The 24,367-nt window shown below is 43.4% G+C and overlaps 1 protein-coding gene across 3 annotated transcripts in view; it reads right to left on the bottom strand.

The window, feature by feature from the left end:
* Nucleotides 1-219: 219 nt before the first annotated feature.
* The window catches only part of Schip1 (Schwannomin interacting protein 1), a 131,764-nt gene continuing 107,616 nt past the window's right edge, over nucleotides 220-24,367 (bottom strand). For all 3 annotated transcript variants that reach the window (XM_050189126.3, XM_050189128.3, XM_050189127.3), the window contains 5 exons: nucleotides 15,678-15,992; nucleotides 13,968-14,273; nucleotides 11,857-11,968; nucleotides 7,142-7,241; nucleotides 220-5,001 (listed from right to left, as the gene is read on the bottom strand). In XM_050189126.3, the coding sequence (XP_050045083.1) occupies nucleotides 4,920-5,001; nucleotides 7,142-7,241; nucleotides 11,857-11,968; nucleotides 13,968-14,273; nucleotides 15,678-15,992 (915 nt within the window). In that variant the 3' untranslated portion in view covers nucleotides 220-4,919. The remainder of the gene's footprint in view (nucleotides 5,002-7,141; nucleotides 7,242-11,856; nucleotides 11,969-13,967; nucleotides 14,274-15,677; nucleotides 15,993-24,367) is intronic.

Raw genomic sequence — 24,367 nt, 5'->3', positions numbered from 1 at the left:
CATCAGCAAATATTGCTCTCTGTCATGATGTCATGTTAATGTTGAAGGTCGCAGCTTTAGCAGCACATTAAAGTACCTTCCAGGTGTTTCCCAATCTTCATACTTACTAAGTGCCACCCTTTTGCATGCAAGAAGCACATGGTAGAGCTTCTAGAACTTTGAAAATATGTCTCAGTACTCCTTTATTAGGCAAACGGAACATGCTTCAAGACACTTCAGTCCTAAATTAAAAGTATGTTTATTAATTCCACAGCTTTTAGGCTGCCATACATGTGCACATGCCATAGGGCGGGCACCACAACAAAGCTCTTTCTTGTCCATAAGCATACATCACTGCATGAGAATGTACCGGCGGTACACACTCTCCTGCTCTTTTGCCCTAGCCATATACACACAACGCAGATGAGAGCATTCAAAAGGAATATGGACCCTCCCACAGGTGGTCCACTCACTTGGCTTAATAATAAATAGAAATCAAGTACAGGTGAACAGAATGACTGCACACATAAAACGTTCCCACAATGCCACTAAAGCAACTCAGAAAATGCGGAACAAGGAGTGGCATAACTGCTGCCTTTGCTGATGACTTCATGATACAACACTATTGTGTCAAGGATGTTAACAAACTAAAAATGCACGTTCAGTTTAAACATGCACAGACAAGTGCTGCACCTCTAGCACAGAACTTGCAGTAGCTCAGCAAATGTCAATTACCTACGTAGCCTGCACTGGTTTCATACTGCAAAGAAACAGTGCACTCTCCATGTTTTGTTCATGGTTACTTAGACGACACCTTTTCCTAAAAGCTGAAGTCGATAAATCAAGGAGACTGCAATGGTCAGACCTACGACACCACAAGCTGAGTGCACAAAGAGGCCTTGCACGCAAAAACTGAAGCACATCTGCTGTGCAAAGATCCAATGCCCATTCAAGGAAACAAAGCAGCATACAAGAAAAAAAGCAATGTTCACCAAAACTGAACAGTAGTCACTGACTCATGGAACTCATGGATAATGCAACATCTTTTCAGGAGCAGGACAATTGTCCTTTTCTATGTTGTCCACACAGCAGTCCACACCCATACAGAGCAGGACATTTGGCATGCACACAAAATGAGAAAGCATCCCAAAGCATAGGGACTGAGTACAGGAGGTATTAAATGTGTACAAATGACGTGTCACACAGCAGCGCAAGCAGCAGGGCTGTGCTGTCACAAATGGCACTAAGGAGTGTGGAGTACATGAAAGCACGTCATTGGTACAGGAGGAGAAGCCTCATACAAACACACAAGTGGCTCAAGCATCATTGCAGTAGGCTGCTTCTCTGTACACCTGTTAAACACGCACACGGGTGCCAAAATAAAAGCAGGGGTCCGGTAGACACCTGTGAGCATCCCGTCAGAGCTTATTTGACAATGACCAGTGGAGTGCAGAGGTCAAGGAGCGCACATGATCTACTCTCTGTGTTTTGCTCTCGCTGTTAGCGATGTTCACACTTAACATGCGCTAGTAGTTGCTGGTAGTGGAATCCTTTGTTTCACTTGTGTAGAAAGTTCAGATACAGACACAGTAAATGGGCACATACTGTCTTGAGTACTTAAAATTGCTTGTGTTTCTTTTTTTTTGTGGAGTCTATTTTATCCGCAGCACTAAACACAAATGCCGAGATGCTCACGAGGCATGGGTGAGGACTAGTCGGCCATATTACACAGCGGTGGTGTCCTTGCATGTTGTGCTGGCACAAATGCAACACAAGAGGCTTCCCGCAAAGAAGGCTATATGCACTTGCAATACAGTGTAAAAAGGACTGAGTGCACAAATTCAAAAAAATGATAGTACCACAAGTTGTAAATGACTGTTGCTCATAGTGACTTCACTCTTTCTGAAGGTAAAGAAAGCTGGCTTTTGTTGCCTTTTAATGCATATGCAGACAGCATCAACTACAACCAGACAAAATATTAAGGAAGACAATCAAAATTTACGTAGATAAAGAATTGCAACTACGTTAATTCCTTGTGCTGAGTCATACTTCCCTTATAAGTCACAATGTCGGCTCATGTGCTTTGAAAGCATACACTTGCTGCTCAACTGTTTTTTGTATGCTCCAAAATAATGCCGAGATTTGACCACTCCACTGCACTTCCAAAGGAGCTGCTCGCACTCGTGAAGCCTCACTTTCATTTAAGGGCTGCAGCTAAACAGGGCAGAAAAATATGGTACGCGACTTACAGCAAATTATGCAGATGCTGTTTTCACGGCACTTTAGAGCACTATGAAATCAAATGATGAATGCGGTAAAATATGCTGAAGCTTGCAGAATAACTCCGAGCGTACGTACTGTACAAGGACTTCGTTGAAATACGCTGAATACTATGGGATAACTCCAAAGATACGTGCTGTACAACAGAGGTTAGATGTCTTAGCTTGGCTTTCAGTGCAGCACAACGGCCAGTAAACACACTGTGCCTGCCACCTACTTCCAGACAAAACCTGGAATAAGTCTGTAAATAACAAGTCTAGCAGTATACCATGAGTACTGTGCCGCTACAAGAAATGCCGTAAACCAGAAGCAACAACCCATTACACAAGGAGGTTACATAGTCTTCAGTTGTCTCGGAGACACATTTAGTACATCCACTGGCATCAAGAGCAGTGTAAAACATGGCAGTGTTTTAAACAAAGATGAACACGAGACAAAAATAAAATTAAAGCTCACTACACTGTCAGTCGTGTGTGTTTCAAATAAGTTGAAAGTTTGAGGTCAAACACTCTAATATGCTTGTCCACAACAAGCGCTAGAACCTTTGCAACAAGCAATACAGTCCTTCGCTAGCAATGACTGGGACATTCAAAGAAGCCTGAGCAAGCTTTCTGTTGCCACAACTTGTAGTACTGCTGCACGGCAGTACTCAAGCCTTAGCCACTTGTAACCAAGTCTAGCAGAAGAACCACAAAGAAGGGATTTTAAAGACCTTATATCAAATGTGCGTGCATAAGTCATGAAACTGTTTGAAGACTAAAAATATTAATGCCACTTTTCAGAGGCAAGCTACTTGTATTTATTTTCAGCAAGCTGAATTATACACAAGGATATTGAACATAGATTGCTTTAAGACAAAACCTGTCAAGATGAATTCGCTGAAAAGCTGGCCCCGCAAGAATGTTTGCTTAGTTTTTGAGGGATGCATTATACTGAGCTAAACTGATGATCATATAATAGTGTGAACAAATTTTCAAATGTCCTTTCATCTTTGCTTTATGGGGAGTCTACTGTTGTGCCTGCACAATGCCATCTATATGATGCACTTCCTTTCTAAGCGTCAAGTGTCCTGTATGTAATAACGTAACAAAGTGTTCTTGAAGTACGGAACCAAGTAGCTCTAGCAATAAAGAAAGTAAGGAACACATGATGTGGCTCAAATCACGGCATCAAGTGTATACAACAAAGTCCACTATTATAAGCAATCCTTTGACAATATGCCACAATATGGGTTAAGAGGCCCTGAAACATCTTTCAGCAAAAATGTAATATTTTAGAGCAGTGCTCCGAAAGCTCCTTGTGGATGTTAAGCTGTCAAGAATCAAAGGTTGCTAAGTTATCAGGAATAACTCTCTTCTTTCATCACAGAGACAGCACAGCAATCTACGATACACATACTTTTCATTCCCTTTTACAGCAACGGCTGTTTTTGTTACATTTTATGCCAAGCCTCTATTTACGAGCAGTAAACATAGAGCACTGTGGACGAGCACAAACTTGGCGCTAAATCACAACTCAAGTGTGTTCATTGTCCTCCACAACACATTATAACCAATAAGTTAAAGCAGCTACTTTAGTTAACCTGTGAACTTTATATTCATGCCTGAAAGGTCGTGAATCCCATGCAAAGATGTTTCAGGGCCCCCTTTAAGGAGCATTTTACACAACTGCACATAGCACAATGTCACTGACACTGAGGACTGCTGGCAACAACTGGACACTTCACAACATCAAATATATGTACAATAAGAGATGAAAGAGGGGCTTCAGGAAAACGATCCCAGTGTAGCGCACGCCCCATTTGTCAGCAGTGGTCCTTATTATGGGCATAGAATTAGTATGGCACATCTCTCCCGTTCAATCAAAAACGTTTGTGCTGCGGCTGCCTTTAAGGCTAGTGACCTGGTCACGTCCATGCGAGTAAATGGCCCTGGTGAATATGGACTTGTAAAAAGTGACTAAAAAGCACTTTCAGATTCTCTTGCATAAGAAAAAAAAGCACACATGCATGTAGTAAATGTTAATTTGCACTACACTGGTAACTTAAAAATACATTACACACAAAAAAAACAGTAGCCAAGCATGCAATAACACTAACTTACACTACCCTGGGAACTTGCGGAGAGGAATTTACAAGTTTTCTTTTTAAAAAGAAGCAAAGGAAACAGACAACAAAATAGTTATGTGGGAGACCTGGAAACTTCCAAATCAAAAAATGAGTAATGACTGCTGTTTGTGTAGAACTAAGGACTAATGCCTGTCACTGTTGTACAGTGACTTTAACATTGGAGTAAAAAAAAAAAAAAACATGGCATCAAAGAGTAAGGATGCTGAATAACATGCTTTCTGGTCAATCACTTTTACCTCACAGTCTGCATGACAGCCAACAAAATAAACCTGCCCCTGTCCACACGATGTTTAAGACAGTGAATGTAAAACAGCGAACACAAAACTGGACATAGTAAGGACATCAGAAAAGTACCAGCTCTCTGCACACCAAGTTTTGAGTTCAGTTAAGGTTGCAGCAACTGCCGCATGCGACTCGAGTCAGCAACAGAAGAAAAGAAAAGGAGGCTTGCTAAGTAAAAATACACAGATTGCAGTGAAAATAATGCAGGCATGCCTCTCAGTATCCTTCAGAGCTGTGTGCGACTGTCTCTTCATTTCGATGGGATTGTCTTTGCTGGTTGAGAGAGGGACATCGACGAGCCATCACGAGATGCACTCATGTTCTTGGCTCCTCTGTATGGAAAAACAAGATACCATGAAGAATCCATGAAGAATCAATTGGCCATATTTTGTGCCTGCCCGCAGTACAGTACACAGAGGGCATGCCTTCGCCACGAACTTGACTAACTGGACAACCAAGTGCTATCCGAAAAAAGAATTCTACAAGATCGAAAGGACCTACCGTTGCTATTGCGCTTTTTGCGATCTACCGGCCTGTGTGAACGACTTTAACTGGAATGCCTTTTGTGTGTGTGCCTCCATGTGTGCGTGTTTTTTTTTTTTCCAGTTTTTTTTTAGCGTTTTCCTCTCTGTCATCTTTCTAACCCCTATCCCCCATCCCCAGTGTAGGGTAGCAAACCGGAGACTCATATCTGGTTAAGCTCCCTGCCTTTCCTCTTCATTCTCTCTCTCTCTCTCACACCATATTCACTACAAAAACAACTTGTCTGCTTCAAAGCATCTTTATCTTTGTCAGCTTTAACAAGTGCAGTCGAAACTGCTGAGTAGTAGCTGTGTTGAGGCTGCGCCATTGTGGCGATCAACCTTTATTTAGGATTTATTTATACCTAACTTTAACAGGCAATAAGATATAAGGAGCCGATGTCAAAGTGTACTAGATGTCAGGTAGCACCTGTGATATGCATATTCAGCCCCGTGTATGATGCAATACTAAGGTCAACTAAGATTTTAAAAACTGCAGGTCAATACAAATACCAGACTCCAATGCTCACAATATGAATAACCATTCTTGAAAATGCTGTCCACGAAATGCACAGCCAAACAGTGTGCACCTCATCTAAGCAATGACGTTTCTTTAATGCTATGAATCTTAGAAAATTTCATTTGACCGTGATAAGCACTGTAAGCAAAGGAAACAATGTCAAGAAGCTGCATTATATTTGCATTTGTGGTGTATATCTTCCGTTACTTAAAGTGGTATTCTCAGCAGACAGCTTTCGGTGTATTATCTTAACACAGCATAACATCCATAGTGATGCACTACTGTAGCAGCAGGCATTCATTCGTGTGACCAAGCTTTGGCTGGCCATTCTGTCACGATTGGTCACAATTAAGCAATGTGAAAAAGTTGCTCACAAGAAGTTTCCACACCCAGATTTTCCTTTCAGTCCATCTTTTATTAGTGGTTCAGCCACCTATTTTGCATTGATAGTGACACCCTTGAACTGTGACAATGCAAGCATGGACATTGTAATTAACCTTTAATTTTTCCTTTATAAGGACAAGGTTGCATGAAAAATCAGTCCTTCTTGCTGTGCCGCACTCATAGGGCGATTAAAATAGCGAATTTTTCTGTTTAAACAACTACAAATATTAGGATTAAAAAAACACCTTCAAATAATGAATTGAATACTCAATACTTACAATTTCTCAACAAAGTGGAACCCAAAGTAGTGCGGGGTCTATTTAGCAACAAAAGGCCTATTTGCATTATTTGACATCTAATGGCAGTAACAACTGGATCTTAGCTAGACTGAGAATCTTGTAAATGAGAAGCAAGAGAAAGGTGACCGCATCTGGCGCATCATGACAATGACAGTAATGAAGCATGTAAACAATATGTTAGTATGCAATATGCATGTAGTAGTACAATGCTTGCTGAAGGAGCTAAGTGCATTACTAGAGCACCGCACACCAGTTTAATGCAAACCAAACATGGGGACATTCGCCGAATAGTAAATTGATTTGCAAAAATCGAGACAGCAAATTCATAGGAAACCTAAGGCGAGACATGCTTATTTAATAACTGGAAACTACTGTTCGCAACTGATCTCCTCCTTGCATTGCCCTGGAAGCTGGTTAATCTATGCAACACCCACAGGTATGATACAGAAAAATCATTCAAAATAGGCTCAACTTGTATCAGTTTTTCTTTACTATAGACTGAGAAAACTGTTGTTATGCCTTATTATTCGAACAGAATGAATATTTGACCATTTCAAACAGTGAATATTCTAATCGAATACAAATTTAATAGTAAAGACTATTCAATTCATATTTGAAATTTTTTATATGTTTGCAAACCCCTACACTAAATATATGGTGTACAGTACCTATATAGCTCACAAAGGTTTTAAGAGCGTAACTTATCAGCAGACACAACATCTTTAGTGTAAATAAGGCATCCACTCACAGGTATCGTGTCATGTCTTCAATATCAACGAGCATGGAGTCCTGCTCCATGTGAAGGTCATCTCTCTCCAGCAAAAACTTGACCAGATCTTCATTGTGGCCTGTGAACAATAAAAAACAAAAAAAGAGTAATTATTTGCATTTTTCTAGCATTACACTGATAATCTGATAAAAATAAAAAGAAGGGGGGGGGGGCAGCCGGTGTCATGCCAGCTGCCATCATAATACTGCTGGCATCGGCACAAGCATAGTGGACATGCAGCTCCATACAAAAAAGGCGCTTCTTTTGGAAATTAAAGGTGATGTGATATCCATTTATTGAAATACCTTTTTCTCCTATATGATATCAAATATTGCAGACAACAGTTTTCTCAAGGAAAACTAGATACTACAAGGTCACATAAATAGAAGCTTGTTAATAGAGGCTACTAGGGTATTTTGGAGAAAACGAACGACAGGGGTGCTCGAATTACACTTGCTAAGGCCTCAGAGCACTGGAGTGAGAAGGAATAGAAAACTCAAGAAAAGCATCAAATGTGTTTCCGGTGCAGCAAAACTAAGCGAAACTAAACTAAACAAACAGCAAAACTAAACTAGGCAAACTAAACTATACTAATTTCAAGCATGAACCAACTAGCCCAACGTCGCATTCACCTCAAGCAAGGCACATAGACTTCAACAAAATGAATGGGGCAGGGGCATTGGGGTTTGTATTTGAAACGTCTAATGTTGAAGGAGGAACACACAATATACACGGGGGAGTTAGACATATGATGTGATAATTTACAAGTACATTCATGTTGCAGATTAAACAAATGAAGATGAACGCACCTTGAAAAAATTTTATTATAGGGTTTTACATGGCCTAAAGCACGATAATGTTACGAAGCAGGCCATGGTGAGAGACTGGATTAATTTTGACCAGCTGGGGTTCTTAGCTAAATGTACACCTATATATATGCACACAAGCATTTTTGTGTTTTGCCCCCAACGAAATGCAGTGGCTGTGGCTGGGGAACAAACCCCTGACCTCGTGCTCAGGAGCACAGTACCATAGACATTGAGCCACCTTGCCAGGTGGACACAAATTGTAGCTCTGGCAACCATCATTATCAGGAATACTGATGGCTCTGCTAAAATCAGAGGCAACCAAAGAGGTCAGCTGCAATAAACTAAAATCCTGTTTTTGATAGCTCGACCTCGTTTATTCAAACTCCAAGAGGCCAGCAGATTGCTACAACAGAATCCAAAACTAGAGCGAGTTCATCTAATGCAAACTACTGTGTAAAGTGCAAATCAACAGATCATGACTGCAGTAAATGCACATAAAACTACATCAGGGGTGGCTTCAGAGCAATTTTTCTGGCTGTACAGCACTGCGACTTCATTCGGGAATAGAATCAGCCCAGTTAATGAAACTAGATATTTAGTCAAGGTATGAAAACAGGAAGCAGTGAAGCACATCGGTATGCAAGCTTCTTCAGTATGCCCAAACCACAATTCCCATGAGTTTGCCAAGTACGAAAGTGGCACCCCTGCTCAAATCCCAATAGTGTTGACAGCATGTAGCTTAATATGGGTGAAAACTAGCAGGTCAGCAATCTTAGTGAGATGCGGTGCATGGTGGTCTACACCAACGCAATCACTAAGAGTTATGCCATAGACTTACTCATTTGGCAATGATTACACAGCTGCCTAGTTCATATTCTCTGTCATTAGAATTAACTGAGTTTTTTTGCTAGTCACTACCATATAAAGAAACAGACAATGAAACTGGAGAGATAATAGAAAAATTAATTGTTATGCTTAATTGAACTGTAGAATAATTTATGGGTTTTAATGGCACAAGGGCATCTTTGGCCAAAGCGCACCAAGTCTATGGATATATTCAATGATTTATAATATAAATACAACAATCCGACCAGAATTATAAGCATGTTGAAGTGTGCTACATAAAGGGGCAAATATTTCCTAGTGACAAAGATATAAAACGCCTAGCTAAACAATGCTGCTAATGTTATATCAGATATTTCAACTGTGTGCAAGTTAGAGATTTCGGCTCCTCATGTTTTGCGATGGACTATGGCGGTTGGGCTTGTAGTATACATTGTTTAAAAAATGGGCATTGGCGAGGTATTTAAAAACTCTGCTGACTCTAAACATAGGGTCATAGGATAAAAATAATGCAAGGTGAGATGGTATATTATGTGTGTAAAGTTCTTGAAAATGCTGTACTCTTGCTTGGTGAAGTCTTGGACATTCAATTAAGATGTGCCAGACTGCAAGTTGTTCTCCACATTTTGCACATATGGGTGGCTGTGTGCCTGTTGATAGGTAAATGTGTGTTACGTATGTGTCTCCTATACATAGCCTGCACAGTGTGGTTTCTGTAGAAATAAGTAAAAGGAAAATGAAAGTGGACAAATACAACTTGATGCAAATTGGAGCCCCACATGTTAGCATTATACATGCAGTGCTTTTTCAACTAAGCTACCGCGGTGGTTATCCTGTCGTCCACTTTCTTGGGTATTTGTCTACGTGTACACGAAGGGTGGGTCTAAAAATTAATCTGCAGAAAACTAAAGTAATGTTTAACAGTCTCGGAAGAGAACAGCAGTTTACGATAGGTAGCGAGACACTGGAAGTGGTAAGGGAATACATCTACTTAGGAAAGGTAGTGACCGCAGATCCAGATCATGAGACTGAAATAATCAGAAGAATAAGAATGGGCTGGGGTGCGTTTGGCAGGCATTCTCAGATCATGAACAGCAGGTTGCCATTATCCCTCAAGAGAAAAGTATAAAGCAGCTGTGTCTTACCAGTACTCACATACGGGACAGAAACCTGGAGGCTTACGAAAAGGGTTCTACTTAAATTGAGGACGACGCAATGAGCTATGGAAAGAAGAATCATGGGTGTAACGTTAAGGGATAAGAAAAGAGAAGTTTGGGTGAGGGAACAAACGCAAGTCAATGCCATCTTAGTTGAAATCAAGAAAAAGAAATAGGCAGGACATGTAATGAGGAGTGAAGATAACCAACGGTCATTAAGGGTTACGGACTGGATTCCAAGGGAAGAGAAGCATAGCAAGAGGTGGCAGAAAGTTAGGTGGGCGGATGAGATTAAGATGTTTGCAGGGACAACATGGCCACAATTAGTACATGACCGGGGTAGTTGGAGAAGTATGGGAGAGGCCTTTGACCTACAGTGGGCGTAACCAGGCTGATGATGATGATGATGATGATGATGATGATACGATTAGACCTGGGAAAGTTGGCTAGTGCCGCTCACAGCCATGGCAGCGGATGTGGAACAACCTCGTAACCGCAGATGTCACATAGAGTATGAACTTAGGAGCTGGCAAGCTTTTCATTGCACAGAAATGTATGAGCACTTGCTAGCAGTCACCAGCTGATAACTGGCACACTGATAATTCTGATGTGATCAATTGGTAAGACTGCTTTGAGGCACTGCAGTTATCCCATAGACTTAATGTATAAGGGTGACCAAAATTTTGGACACCTTACACCGAGCCATTCAATAGTTCGGACAGCACTTGCACAACCCATTGCTAATTTGTCCACTGAGCTGAGCAGAAATACTAGTTTGATTTTGACAACATCGCCGGCATGGTCACCAGCTCTGTCCCCGACACCTCCTTGAAACCAAAACAAGTGAAGCCTGGCCGATCCATAGTCACACTACACGTCGAAATCGTCAGTCAAGCTAAGCCATTAAGTTGCAGAAACGGTAAAAGCTACATTTATGGTTTGTCATGCGAGTTCCGGGAGTCCAGCACTTGTTCATTAAGATGTTGAACGGTCCCAAGCAACTTCATTAAGCAGTTTTAAGTAGCGCCCAATGCCCCCTCTATGTCTGCGCCGATGAAGGCAGTGATTACATGAAGGAAGCATCGGATAATGACTGCTGCAAAGAAACCCGCGATCATTCAGGTATCACACAGCGGTCAACTTTTGTTGTGTTGTCAGGAGGTGGATATTCAGTGTATGCATTGACTTAATTTGGCCTATCTGTTGCAACAGCGTGGCAATGGTTGAGATACGGACGGACCAGATCACAGGCAAGTGTATGTGCATGCAGTGTATGCATTGACAAACTAGGGCAGTGTTCTAGGACGATATCCTTCGAAGATAGTGTCACTTTCACAAGATATTGCGTGACTAGTCCAGTAAACGCGATGATTCGGCAAGTTGGTATACTTTGCAAGTACAGAGTTTGAGTTGTCTGCTCTCTTCTTCCTGTTGTATATAGTATTTGCGTGACTAGTATTTGTGTCACATTGTGATAGGACAGCATGCTTATTGCTTTGCCAAGCATGCCATCGCTCAAAGCCACCGATGCACCTGACAATAGTAATGTGAAAGTGAAAGTATCTGGGATATTGTATACCCAATAGGTTATCATGCGAGTATACAGCAACTTTTTTTAGCCACATGCAAAATGAAGTCACTAATTTCCTGCTGAACACAACACTCCAGCAAACCGACTATCCAGACTTAAAAATGATCCCTGTCAAGTCCGAATAATTGGTTGACAGCTAAATTTCATCTTGTCAAAATGTCTGTAGAGACCTTTTAATTGGTTCAGGGTGTGATGGTATTAGCAACCAAAGCATAGAAGATACAGGCTTGCTTATGCGGCCATAGCTAAAGTTTAAAACTGGCCATTTGTATAGAAGACATAAGGCATACTCACTTTCAATTTGTGAGTGAAGGTCATTGACAATCACTTGCAGCTGTGCCACATTCATGTCATTCAACATCTGTCGGCTTAGCCGGTGACGACTGTCAGGAAAAGAAATGCCAACCTGGAATATAGAAATGTGCAAATTCAGATACAATTCGCGGGCATTAGTTGGAATTGGTTGCCGCAGGGCAGGGGTAATTGGAGATTGCAGGGGGAGACCTTCGTCCTGCAGTGGACATAAAACAGGCTGATGATGATGATGATAAAAGTCAGATACAACTCAGCTCCATGGGGCCTGCCAGGCACTGGTGCCAGTGTACACAGAAACACATGGCGCTAGTATGCAACAGAAGCAGTAAGGATGAACTTAGCCCCTGTGAAAGATTAAGCACACTGCCATTTTATAGAAGCAAGCCACTGCATATAAGCTTCTACGTGTCGAACTATGCAGTCTTCCAATTGTTAAACAAAGCAAAGTGAAGGAGAGTGTGTAGTTACAGCACCACATTTCTCAATCTGTATTATTTACCTTTCAATGGAGAAAATGATGCAATAAGAAAATTTAAGTTAAAGTAGCAGACAACTCCTTACTGGCAACATTTGTCATAGGCACCTATGTTTGCAACTACAAATGCGGCTGCCCACACTTTCAGGTGGTAACGCTGTACCCAAGGGTTTGGCACTTGTAGAGACAAGGACACACACAGCAGCACAGCTAGACACATTACCATTGACCTTGATAGGGACATATGGTTATGGTAGCGGTAGATATGTTGACACACATGACTGCATGTTGCATCAACACAACAGCGATATGCATTGATGCCATTGTCATAAACACGTTTCAGTCACACTCAGCGCTAGCATTTGGCTGTGACACCGACAAGTATTTGCTTGACTTTCGCATGCTGTCCTTGTAATTGTGGCTGCTAATGAACTTACTTTTCCTAAGCTTTTAATGCACAGTTTTGCCATGTTTAGTGCACGGAAGATATCACAATGGAAAAAAATGTATGAATGAATCAGAGGAAATGGATGCAAACACTGCGGCTGATGAATCTCAAGATTCTTGAGGAAAGACGAGGATGATCCAAATGCACCCCATTCAAAACATCACGCCTGTTTCAGTTATTTGGCAGGACATTTCCAGGAATCAAGGTACAAAAAGGCCACTGTGTTAAAAAACGAGTCACTAGTACAGTGCATACAATTGCACACAGGAACATGTGTTTGTTAAGAACTGATCTTATGCACATGCTTAGCTCCTACAACTTTACACTCTCTAATAGTAAGCACCTTAGTGGCAGCCATAATGAGAGAACCGGTCCTGATTTGTGCAGTTTTATCGGAGAACTCAGCATGGGGCCCCAACATTTATGATCCCTGGAGGACCAGGCATGAGGCAAGAATGTAAAATAATAACCGTGCCAGGCATTCTGCCCTACCTGTGCCACAAAAGCATAACAGGCTTTGCCAATGACATCAGATTGAAAGTCAGAGTACTAAGGAGGCAGTATAACACACTGCACAGGGGAGTGTAGAGAGCAAGGAGATTCCACTACATAGGTCTTGTTTCCATAAATATATGTAAATCTGTTTTGGAATAGAGGTTTTGACAAAGACTATACTGACTATAAGGCGTGTGCACATAAGCCAAAGGCTTATGCACAGCTATCTCCCACAAGTCTTCAATGCTATAGACTTCTTCATCAAGAGGAGAAGCAACATTCTTCTCTCTGGACTGTTGTGCGTCAGTACAAAGGCACATGTTGCAGCTTCTGCAGTGCTTTTGAGGAAGGTTCACACATGTTTACAACAGCCCAGAGATCATTATGGCGATGCCCAGGGAGCTCTCACTGGAAAGGTCTCTACATGCCATGCACAAGCCAAGAGATGTTATCACTGTAAAAAAAAAAAAAAAAAAAAAGAAGCAGATATGTCTATCATCTTTGTTACGAACCAAGATTTCAAGTCCACCATTAATGTTTAGTTCTTGTCATAATGTTTTATTGGTATCTGTATTTCGTATTTTTACTGTATTTTTTTCTACTCCTCTCTGTAAAGCCCTGAAAGCATGCAACTAAATAAATAAGTAAATGGAACTCCACAGAAGCACTCACAATGTCGGCAATGGGCGACTTCTTCTTCTGCTGTCGCTCCACTTCCATCTGCATGCGTGCCATCTCCTTGGCTTGCGCCAGCGCTGCTCTTGCTTCAGCCTGAAGCCGTGCCTGGCGGGTGGCAAAGTCCTCGCCCTTCCAGGTCTCTGAGGAGGATTCCTTCTTGGCCTCGCCGCTGCCATCAGCCTTCTTTTGACGCCAGCTCTTGCGCCGGTTGAAGAAGAAAGATGGCCGCTTGGGAGCTGCTTCCTCCTGTGAGCCCCGCCTGCCGGGAGGGCTGGTGCACTGGGCTGGCTTCGTGCTGGTCTGCAGCATGCATAATATTACTAGATGAAATGGCTGCACCAATGGTACAGTACAATCCACTAATTACATACATAATCAACTGCATAATGACCATCACATTTTTGAGCATTAATAAGATTTGCACTGCCTCATCTAACAACAACTGGTAGACATATGCATCATTATTGGGTTCGTGTGAACCTGGCTATGTTTTTTGTATATCAGTGCTTCTGAAACAGTGTGTGACGTCATTTTTTACACGAAGACACGGCAGTATTTGCAGATGAAAATGCTTTAGTCGAATTGCAGACACCAAGTTTGCACTTTAAATTGCAAGCGCCAAAGAAAATACTGACGTCTTTAAATGCATTGCATACGTCTTAACATACTTCTAACAAGGCTTGTGTTGTAAGATCATCTAAGTGTTAAACATATTAGAAGAAAGTGGTGGAATACCTGTGCACTAGTTAGCAATGCCAGTGTGTGGTCTTATAATTAGTTATTGTCTTTTGGTGCTTGTGAAAGCAATGATTCCTATCAGACAAGTTTCTGAGGTTACTGGGTGTTCTCCAAGGACAGTCGACTCCTGTTAATTCGACCTCACTTATTTGAACTTTTTGCTTAATTTGAATGCACTGAAATGTCCCAGCAAGAAACTGTGCATTGCTAGAGAAGAAAAACTTGTTTAGCTTGAACACGGAATTATGCCACTTGCATTAATTCGACCCTCACTGGTGTTCTTGACTGCAAGCAGCCATTACTGAAAATACTATAAAGACAGTGCTACTGCTTCTGTAGGCGAGAACCTGCTTAATTTTTATCCTTTAGTGGCTGACACTTCTACCCCTGAAGTCACCCATTCCCATTTGTTTTGTGCAGTGTCATGCCAAGGGTGCAAGGGCCCGAAGGCACGTGAATGGAGTTCTTGGGTGCTCTTCGTCGCATGCTGGTTAAGTCGTGCTTAAAGACCAAAAATCAAAAATGCATTAGACTACTTCAAGCAATAAAAATTACTTGAATTGGTTTATTTCGTGACCATTTGTTAATTCAACCTTTCGGATATTTTTACAAAATTTCGCAGTCCTGCAAGAGTCGAATTAATGGGAGTCAAATGTGCATTGCATGCGACATAGTGGATTTTGTTCTCACACTTGAAACAATTTTCAGAGTTCAGCTGTGGAATTCACATTGGCAGTCACTGCAAAACTTGTTGAAAAATTTGATTTTCATTATGTTCTGGTGCTGCCTGTCTTTAATGAATTTTCAGCTGATAGAATTAATTTGTGCCTGAAAGGGTTAGGTACCATCAACTTAAGGAAGCAGTTTTTCAGGGAAAAATGTAGGCAGTGAGTTAAATTGTTGCCTCAGGTAAGACTCATCCAAATCAAGTACATAACAACATATAAAAGCTATTTGGCCACAGACCTGCAGCAGAGAGACGTCAGAGCTTGCATTCAGAAGTCCATTAGGGAGCCCGACAGAAGAAGTGTTGGCATTCCCTTGCTGACTTGTGGCCTGTTGAGTGCTGCTGTCTTCCTGGGACTGTGCGGTGGCCCCAGCTAGCTCTAAGGAGTCCAGTTCGGCAGCAGTTTCGTTCATGAAGCAGATCTGCAGGTTCTTGCTTTCTTGTAGCCTTACAGCAAGACTTGGTTTGCGATTGGCGCGCTCAATACCAAAGGACTCCTCCACATCTGTGTCCATGGCCAACTTCTGTCGAATCGCCTCACGGTCATTGCGTCGCTGAGAAAAAGAGAGATGGTGCAGGCACTTGAGCCGACAGTAGGAAACATACGGAAGAAATGAGCATCACATGAAACAATCAGGAAAAAGCTTGGCAAAGCGAATGCAATGACACATCTCAAGCTGCATTCTGTAAATTGATTCAGATGAAATCAAAAGAAGAAACAGGACTCCCTACAGTTGTTTAATTAAAACAGATGACAGCACTCTCATCTTCAACACACTACAACCAGGGCCGGAGCCAGGACAACATCATGGGGACTCCCTCAACAAAACAAATAAAGAACAAGAGATAGGACGTCTTCACTGCATGTTCAATTTTGTCAGCACAGAAGTGCGGCATGTCTGGGGGTGAAGTCAGAATCCCAAGGCATATGCCGGCAACCACAACACCCTTTTCACACTGACAGTAAACCTTGAGACTCAAGCGCGTCCCTGAATGATCCAACACAAGCAGTTTTCTGTGGGTCAAATGTTTGAGAAGCATTACTATAGAAAGTCCTCCCATTGCACTTCAGCAGTGTTCACCACTGTATGACAAGGTGCACATACTGTGCATGTGCACTTTGATGAACACACCGCGTGTTCCTTTTTTCTTGTGTGTACAATGCTCAGCGATTCAAATGCGATAATCTGGCTGCGTGGCGGTATGTGCCGACCACCAATAAAAAGTTCATTCCTCCAAAGCTGTCATTGGCTGCGTTATCCCTTTCATGAGTTAAAGCATTTCATCTGCTAAATTCATGCTCACAAGTTGGTATGAACAGTCGCCCAATTCAAGGACGCTATTTTTGTTGGCCTCACAGGCGTAGATCATAGATGGAATAGCGCCTGTGTTGTGTAGTTTGTGCGTCCATGCCTTTTTCCTCGTCCCATTATCATTTTATTTTTCCAATGTCCAGGCTGTCTAGGCTTAACAAAATGAGCCATATACAAAGGTGTATTGAGCAACTGTGCCCTCGCAGTTGTGCGTCAGCATAATTATATAAAATAATTATTTCTAAACTACACACAGCAGATGTAAATAGCTAATCAAAGTTGTGCAGACACCACTAATGAATCACGAAACGACCGCAAATATCTAGCACTTGTAGTAGAGAGAAATCATGTGCCACGGAAGTGCACACATGACAAATAGGCATTAACAAATGCAAAAAAAAAAACAGTTGTGGGGGGAGAGAGCTTATTTCCGCCAACTAGCCAAGGTATCTGCCCTGTTGCTATATGACCATTGCTGATCGATGTTTTGCACCTGCTCTGTTTATTTGGACTTCCCCACGGCACTGCCACATTCTCCATAGACACTGGCGGATACAGAAAGGGAAAGGGGGTCCTGAACCCTGCCTGAGGTATGCTCATGTACTTCAGAACCAACAAAGTTCAACATCTTTCTTTTTTTCTATGTCTTGTTTTGACTGCTCAAATATTCAGAGAATGTGCATCTCGGTGCAGGAGTGCATGGTGCAATACATATGCTAAACCACAATTTGGCACAGCATTTAGCAGCGTTTCCCTCATGGCACAGTTTGGCACACCATTTCCATCACTGCAACACCTTCTTCCCTCTCATATCCTAGGTCCGCCATGTGCCAAGGAATGTATGAGATGTCTCTTAATTATTTGACTTCCTGTCATAACCCTAATGTGCTGCTACATTTATGTCTGTACACATAGTCATGATAATACGGCAGAAGATACTGCATTGATTATGAATGCTTTGATTCTTTTTCACCTGACATCGTGCTGCATAAGGCGCCACATTGCCAAGTGGCAATAGAATATAGATAAGCTGAAACGAATCTACGTGGCAAAGTTGATAGTACTGATTGGCACACAGTTAATAAAATTCTGTCGAGTATAATGGTGCCACCTACAGCAGCAGTGGAGCTGAGAAAGATGACTTCCAGGTGGACTCCTATATACAACTACATGATGGTAGAAGTGGCTGACTCTCATAAAATAAGGAACCCATGTCCTTTGGCCTAGGCTCCTGTTATGATTGACAGTTGCTAAATTCATGTCAATAGCTCTAGTTTTGCATTAAATAATAGTATAGTAATGCAAACATAATTTGCTCAAAGTTAATTGCATTCAATCTTTATTTGAAACATTTTTTATCGCTGTATACTACACAACAGTGTTGAACTGCATACCTACTGTAGCAATATTCTCTGCTGTAAAGTTACTAAGCATGCGGTTGCAGAGCAAGGCAGTACTGCAGGTACAGACAAGACATGAAGTCATGAACACTACCGAATGGCAGTGAGAAACGCTAGAAGTGATTGTGTGTTTCTTTGGACTGTGGTGAATCATTAATTATATTAACTCTTCATTTGATGGGGAAAAATGCAGCTCGATAACTTTGATATTAAACTCAGAGCAATAAGCGCATTTTTCAGTACACATGTAAAAGGAACCCACATTTTACTCGCGGTTAGTTGCTCAAAAAAAATTAAATGAATAAAAGACAAAAATGAAGGAAAAGACAAGAAGCTCTTGCATTTAGCACCTACTCATTACAGCCTGCCTCAGATGCGCAAGTAAAGCTTCCTCCATAACGAATAATTTCCTGTTACCTCGACGGAGTCGGCATCGCCGAGTAGCTGCACGATGTTGTCGAAGAAATTCCAGTCGTCTTCGTACCGAACTTTGCTCTCTTCCGTCCGAGCCGGCTCTTGCCACTCTTCTTCCGAAGAGTCATCTTCGTCGGAATAAGCACAGCTGGAGGAAGGATCCACCTCGTGAGTTCTCGAACTTAAGCCAACGCCGCCGAAGTCCTGCTGGCGTATCACGTCGTATCGCATGCTCGCCGGCAAAAAGGACCTACCGGATTCGATTTTGTTCCAAACGCCGCCAAAAACGCTCTTCATCGCTTGTCTTTTCGCTGGACGGTATAAGTACAACAGCGAAAATACAACAGGTGACCAAGCAAGAAGCGAAACTTGGATCTCGACCAGACGCACGATGTACACGATCAAAAGGCGGAGGAGCAGTGTCGAAACACGACGCCAGCGGGATGCGTGGGATCAGGTATTCGCACGAAGTCTCGCCGCGCCTGCTCGCCAGACACCTCGATGCATTTCTTCCTGTGAGCTGCAGCGGGTGAGTTTGAAGATAGGAGTCGAGAAGCGAATCACGGAAACACAGAGATCGAAGCCGTGGTGGTGGGTCAAAAGGTCACAGTTTTTGACAAGTGGGCGTCAACTTGTCGAGGTCATTCTACTCGGGCGTTTCTCTTGATGGCATGTCTCGGTAGCCCGACGACGCATCGTACTGACATACGATACAGTCGGTAAAATCGAGATTACTTCACAAACAGTGGGCTCGCATAAAACGATAGGTTACGTAGTTCACGTGCGGCTGCGGTATCTGCTACGAACACGCTGCAAGCAGGGTGTAGGGAAAGTTATTTGAGTTATCCGCGAACAAAAGAAACCTGCAAAAACGGTTCCGCGCATGAGCGGAAGCCTTGGAAGCCATGACACATCTCCCGCCATCTATGGATAACCTGCAAAGATGAAAAGGGGCGCGAGTGCCGCGAAATTTGAATGACGCGTTATATCCGCAGATTCTGTCACCCACTATTATATTATATTACTATCGATACACTACAAGGGCGACACAAAGCATAATCTTTCTTTAAGTACCAACAATGCAATGTTTCGTATTTAAATATACTAGTACGGTACCACGACAGCGATGTCATTTGTCCCACCAAGCATCAGCCTTATAACTTATATACATACTTATATATATATATATATATATATATATATATATATATATATATATATATATATATATATATAAGCATCAGCCATACATATCTCATGGCTTTAGGAGCGGTCTTCGACGGGCATCTAAGAAGGATTGAAGCATGAAGACAAGAACGTGGTCTTAACAGACGCAAACTAAAATTAATTGGAAGGAAATGGAAGGCAGAAGGGACGAGTGGTGCTAGGTTTGTGCGCGACTGTCACGTCGGGGCATGCGACAACATAACAATCATAATACGTGTTTGTTTTGTCGTAGGAATTAAAGTGCCGACCACAAAGGCAATTTTATAACAGCACTGCAACGGAAACAAAGCTTAACAAGGTGCAACATTTCTTTTTGTTCTTTTCAGCTATGCCATATCAGGCAAATGCCGCAGAATGAATATATTTTCTTTAGTATATAGCCTATAAATGAAAGAGTAACAGTTCCACTGCGACACCGTTATTATGCAAATGTCGTATTATTTAAAGGTGACATTCGCCATTGCCCACTACATTCTGCCTAAATCTGATATTCGATCTAGTACTTATTATAGTTGCCATATTTTACTTCGGAAAACAACGTTTCCGTGATATCAGCGATATGACACTAGCTCCATTCTAGATATCTATTTTCATTACTTCTCTTCATATAGTTGTCCTCCGCCGTGCTGATTCATTGTCGAGAGGGATAGTTTCGGAAGGCAAATTATAAAGCTGGGAGAGGGAGGGGGAGGGGATGGGGGCAGAAAGTTTGTACGAATTGTGTTCCAAACTGCATGCATTATGCAGTATCTCTTGTTTGTTTTCACTCAATGTGGCCTGATGGGACATCTGCGCTGGATGTACTTATTTTCTAAAACAAGAAAAACAAAGTGATGAGAACCATTCAACGAAACCGCTTTAGCTGCGCAGATCACGCACAGTCCACTCACCTCCTCGAGTTCTTCCCCACCTTCTTCGTCAGATGAGTGACACTCAACGTCAGCGAAGCAGATCTGGTACATGGAGGACACATACGCGACATCACTCAGAAGCCCGCGCAGTTCCTCCGGGGCTCTCTTGGGTCTAGAAGGCGAATCCTTCCCTCGCGACTCCTGCTGGCAGCTTTCCACTGAGATCAAGGGCACGGGGTCCTGGGAAGTCATCGTCGCTGCCTCCGTCCGCGGCCCGAATCCCATGGCGAGCGAATATGTATGGTGGGGCCGCTTTGCCAACGCGGACACAGAACTCGAGTAGACGGAACGCTTTCCCTTATCGCTGTCGGCAGACGCCGGCGCGCTGCGACAGCGTCGTCGAGCGAGAAACGGGCATGTGTCACACGGGTGATAGATGCACGTCCTCGTCAACAGACGGCTCGCCCCGCTGTGGCGACAGTTTACGCAGGTATCGACATCCTGGCGAGTCAGCCTCTCAGGAAGGCACGGCCGCCGAGACGGGCACACTGCCGAGGAGTTACAATGTCAGGCACTTTCTCTGTTGACACTTCCAATTACTTTTGACTGGCGGACGAGGGTTATCTTGTCAAACATGCCGTGATTAACGAAGTACTGCAAAACACAACGCAGTCCGGAACAATCGCATGATTTCAGCATGCATGTTATTATCCTCTTGTACAGGCGGCGAGCATCTCACTCGGACCGAGAAGAGGAACATTGTACTTATAGCGTGAAGGTGTCTCTTGGCACAAACAGCACATGAACTCGCGGGCGATGGACAACAAGCGTCCGCTTAGAAGTCACCATTCTTCGTTGCCGCGATAATTTTACGAGTCTTCATTTCCTTACAGCCTCTGGTCGCTCACTCTGTGCAAGAGTCCGGCTTCTATGTACAAGGGTAGCTCCCTGGGTGAGCTAGACGTCGCAGTGTGCCTACGCCTCCGCAAGCACCGAAGATAATGTCACTCTGAAGAATCTGGATCGAAGCCCCGCGCGCAAGAAACGGCAAGTCTGCCGGAAATTGGGCGCCCCGGTGTAGCCTTCCGCCCGAAGCACATACGCCGGCCTTCACCACGCCTCCACACGCGCGGCGTCACATCCGCCCTCCTCCGTGCAAACACTGCCACTACAGCTTCCACAACCGAGCCTGGAACAAGGCCCGACCGGCGGAACGAAACGACTTGGCACACACAAACCACCACTCGCGCTGCAGACAAGTGAACGGAGCAGCGCAGGCTGCGGGAATCGCGCGCACCCGCAGCCAAGTTTTTCGACGACGGGCTTGACTGATCAGCGGCAGACGTTGAAGCACGGCGAGCTCGCCGTCGTGCAGCCCTGGAAGGAAACCCTGCGCGGACGTGAATCACGTGGAGGAAGGCGCTGCCCGAGTTCGGAGAGGGAAGGCTGCTGGCTGTGCGCGCTGAAAGTTACCAGCGATTGCAAATGCTCCACTCCTCTCGCTCAGCGCTCGGCTCGGGGGTCTCACCCCCGCATCCCCCCAAGCACATATCTCTCTCCTCTCCTAAGCCCGCGCGCTGCAGCAGCAGCAGCAGCAGCAGCAGCAGGCAACACAGCCTTGGCTTCTCTCCAAGAATGCCAAACACAAAACCGCGGACTCTTCAATTGGACGACGACGCGCCCGCCTGATGAAAGAACGCGCTCGGAATGGAACGACGTCGCGCTCGGAAGGACCGCTACATAGAAGCTCTCCGACCCTCGCGCTCGGTGCTTCAAGCCTAGAAATTCGAGCCATCGCCCACTGTTTCCTTTATTCTTCTTTTTCTTTTTTCCCCCAGCAGTAAAGTGGAGGAGGTGGCAGGTCGAAGCGTCACGACGAAGCACGTGGTACGGGCACGTGTGGAAAGACGACACATCCTCGTCGTGTCTGCAAAAAACGAACTGTCAAGGCCACTGCTGCATGAGGTGGCCCCTGTGCCACGCCGACAGCAACAAACACGTCTCCAGATGTCCCCTGGTTTAGGCTCGGCTGGCTTTGGTTAGTATATCCATCGCGGATGCTCGCGACGGTGATTAGGGAGCAGTGCCGGCGCTTTTGTGACTTCCAGCGTGCAGTATTAGACTGGAGAGGACGCGAGAGTGGGAAGATTAGCCGCAAAAGCCATGCGTATCTGCTCAGAGATTCTTCGCACGTTCCAATTTAAGTCGGTAGCGATGATCTCTAGAATCGAAAGGGGTATCTATATTGAGAAAAAAGGACGACTGATCGCATGCAACAGTATAAACTTCACTCATGAACAATACGCTGTTCGGATTTATCCGTACAACTTGCAACATTGTGATGACCTCAAATAAGAACGTTATTATTGTTTTTTTTTGAAGCGCACTTTTCGTAACTTCGAGTAGTAGCATACATACAGCTTTTGTAATCATCATTATCATGTTCACTGAAGGATGACGGCCGATCCCAGTGATCTCCAGTCACCCTTGTGTTGAGTAACCCTACTACAATCTATGCCTGCGAATTTCCTAGTCTCATCGCATCACCTAACCCTTTGCCGCCATTGACGGCGTTTCACTTCCCTTAGTAGCCATTGTGCAGATCTAATAGATAACGGGTTTTCTCCTCCATCACGGATGAGAGAGAGAGAGAAAAAGAGAGAGAGAAGTGGTTCTTTATGAAGAAGGGAAAGGTTGGTACTGTCTCTTGCAGCCCTTAAGGGAGCACGGCTCAGCGCCAGTCGCGCCAGTCCCGCCTTACTACTTCCTCTTAATCTCAACCGGCTGTCAACAGCCCATGTCTTCTTTCTTTCCTAAAGTGTTATATTAACGGTACCCTATCATTTTCCGTTTTATCGGTCGCTGCGTGGCCTTGCGCTTCTTCTCAAGTCTCGTTCTTATTCCTACACCAAGTTTCAGCCCCATATATATTAGTATTGGTAGAGAGAGAGAGTGGGAGAGAATAAACGTTTTCCAAAATGAAATCCACCAATAATTGTGGCTCGAAAACCCATCGGACAGCGATCCACTCTTCCCAGGAATTTGGTTGGAGGGCTGAGGGTATCTTGTTTATATATTGTCTGTTTATGTGTTGTGCGGCTGGGCATTGCCGAAGGGCGTGTTTGTTGTTGGGCTGTGCTCCACATTTGGAGCACTTGGGTTGCACCTTGTAATGCATGAAAATAGTGTTTGTAGTTTTCTGTTAGAAGTGTACCGGTTTGTGCTTTCCTTATGATTGCTTCTTGGCGTCTGGTTAGTGTTCTGGACTAGTAATGGCAGAATACACCGACTATTAAAATTTCATTTCAAGCTTTACCATATAAGCTATAGTGTTACGCCAATCCTCTATGTACTTTTGATGTTATCACGGATAGCATAGAATAATGTATAGCGAAAATCTATGTACACATAAAAATGCGCGCTTGTATATTTAATAACTTGTATAGTCGGTCATATATGTGATCTCCCCACCAATTAAGAGTACTGACGTCGACACAGTTATGTTTGCACGTGCAACCGAGATACTCCTCCACTTCCATTTTTTATGAGGGCGTCCCTTATGAGTGAAAAAAAAGAAAGCTTAATATATCGGGGAGCGCTCGCACTACCAAGACATGGCGTGCTGTTGAACTAACAACATAGAGTGTATATGTCTGACCGTAACTCATCATCGTGCACTTAAACAAAACGTGCACATGTAAACGAAGAACCAGCCTGCTGTAAG

Source organism: Dermacentor andersoni, chromosome 2 (genome assembly GCF_023375885.2).
Source record: "Dermacentor andersoni chromosome 2, qqDerAnde1_hic_scaffold, whole genome shotgun sequence".
In the NCBI taxonomy this organism is placed as follows: Eukaryota; Metazoa; Arthropoda; class Arachnida; order Ixodida; family Ixodidae; genus Dermacentor; species Dermacentor andersoni.
This window is presented reverse-complemented; position numbering and strand designations above follow the sequence as displayed.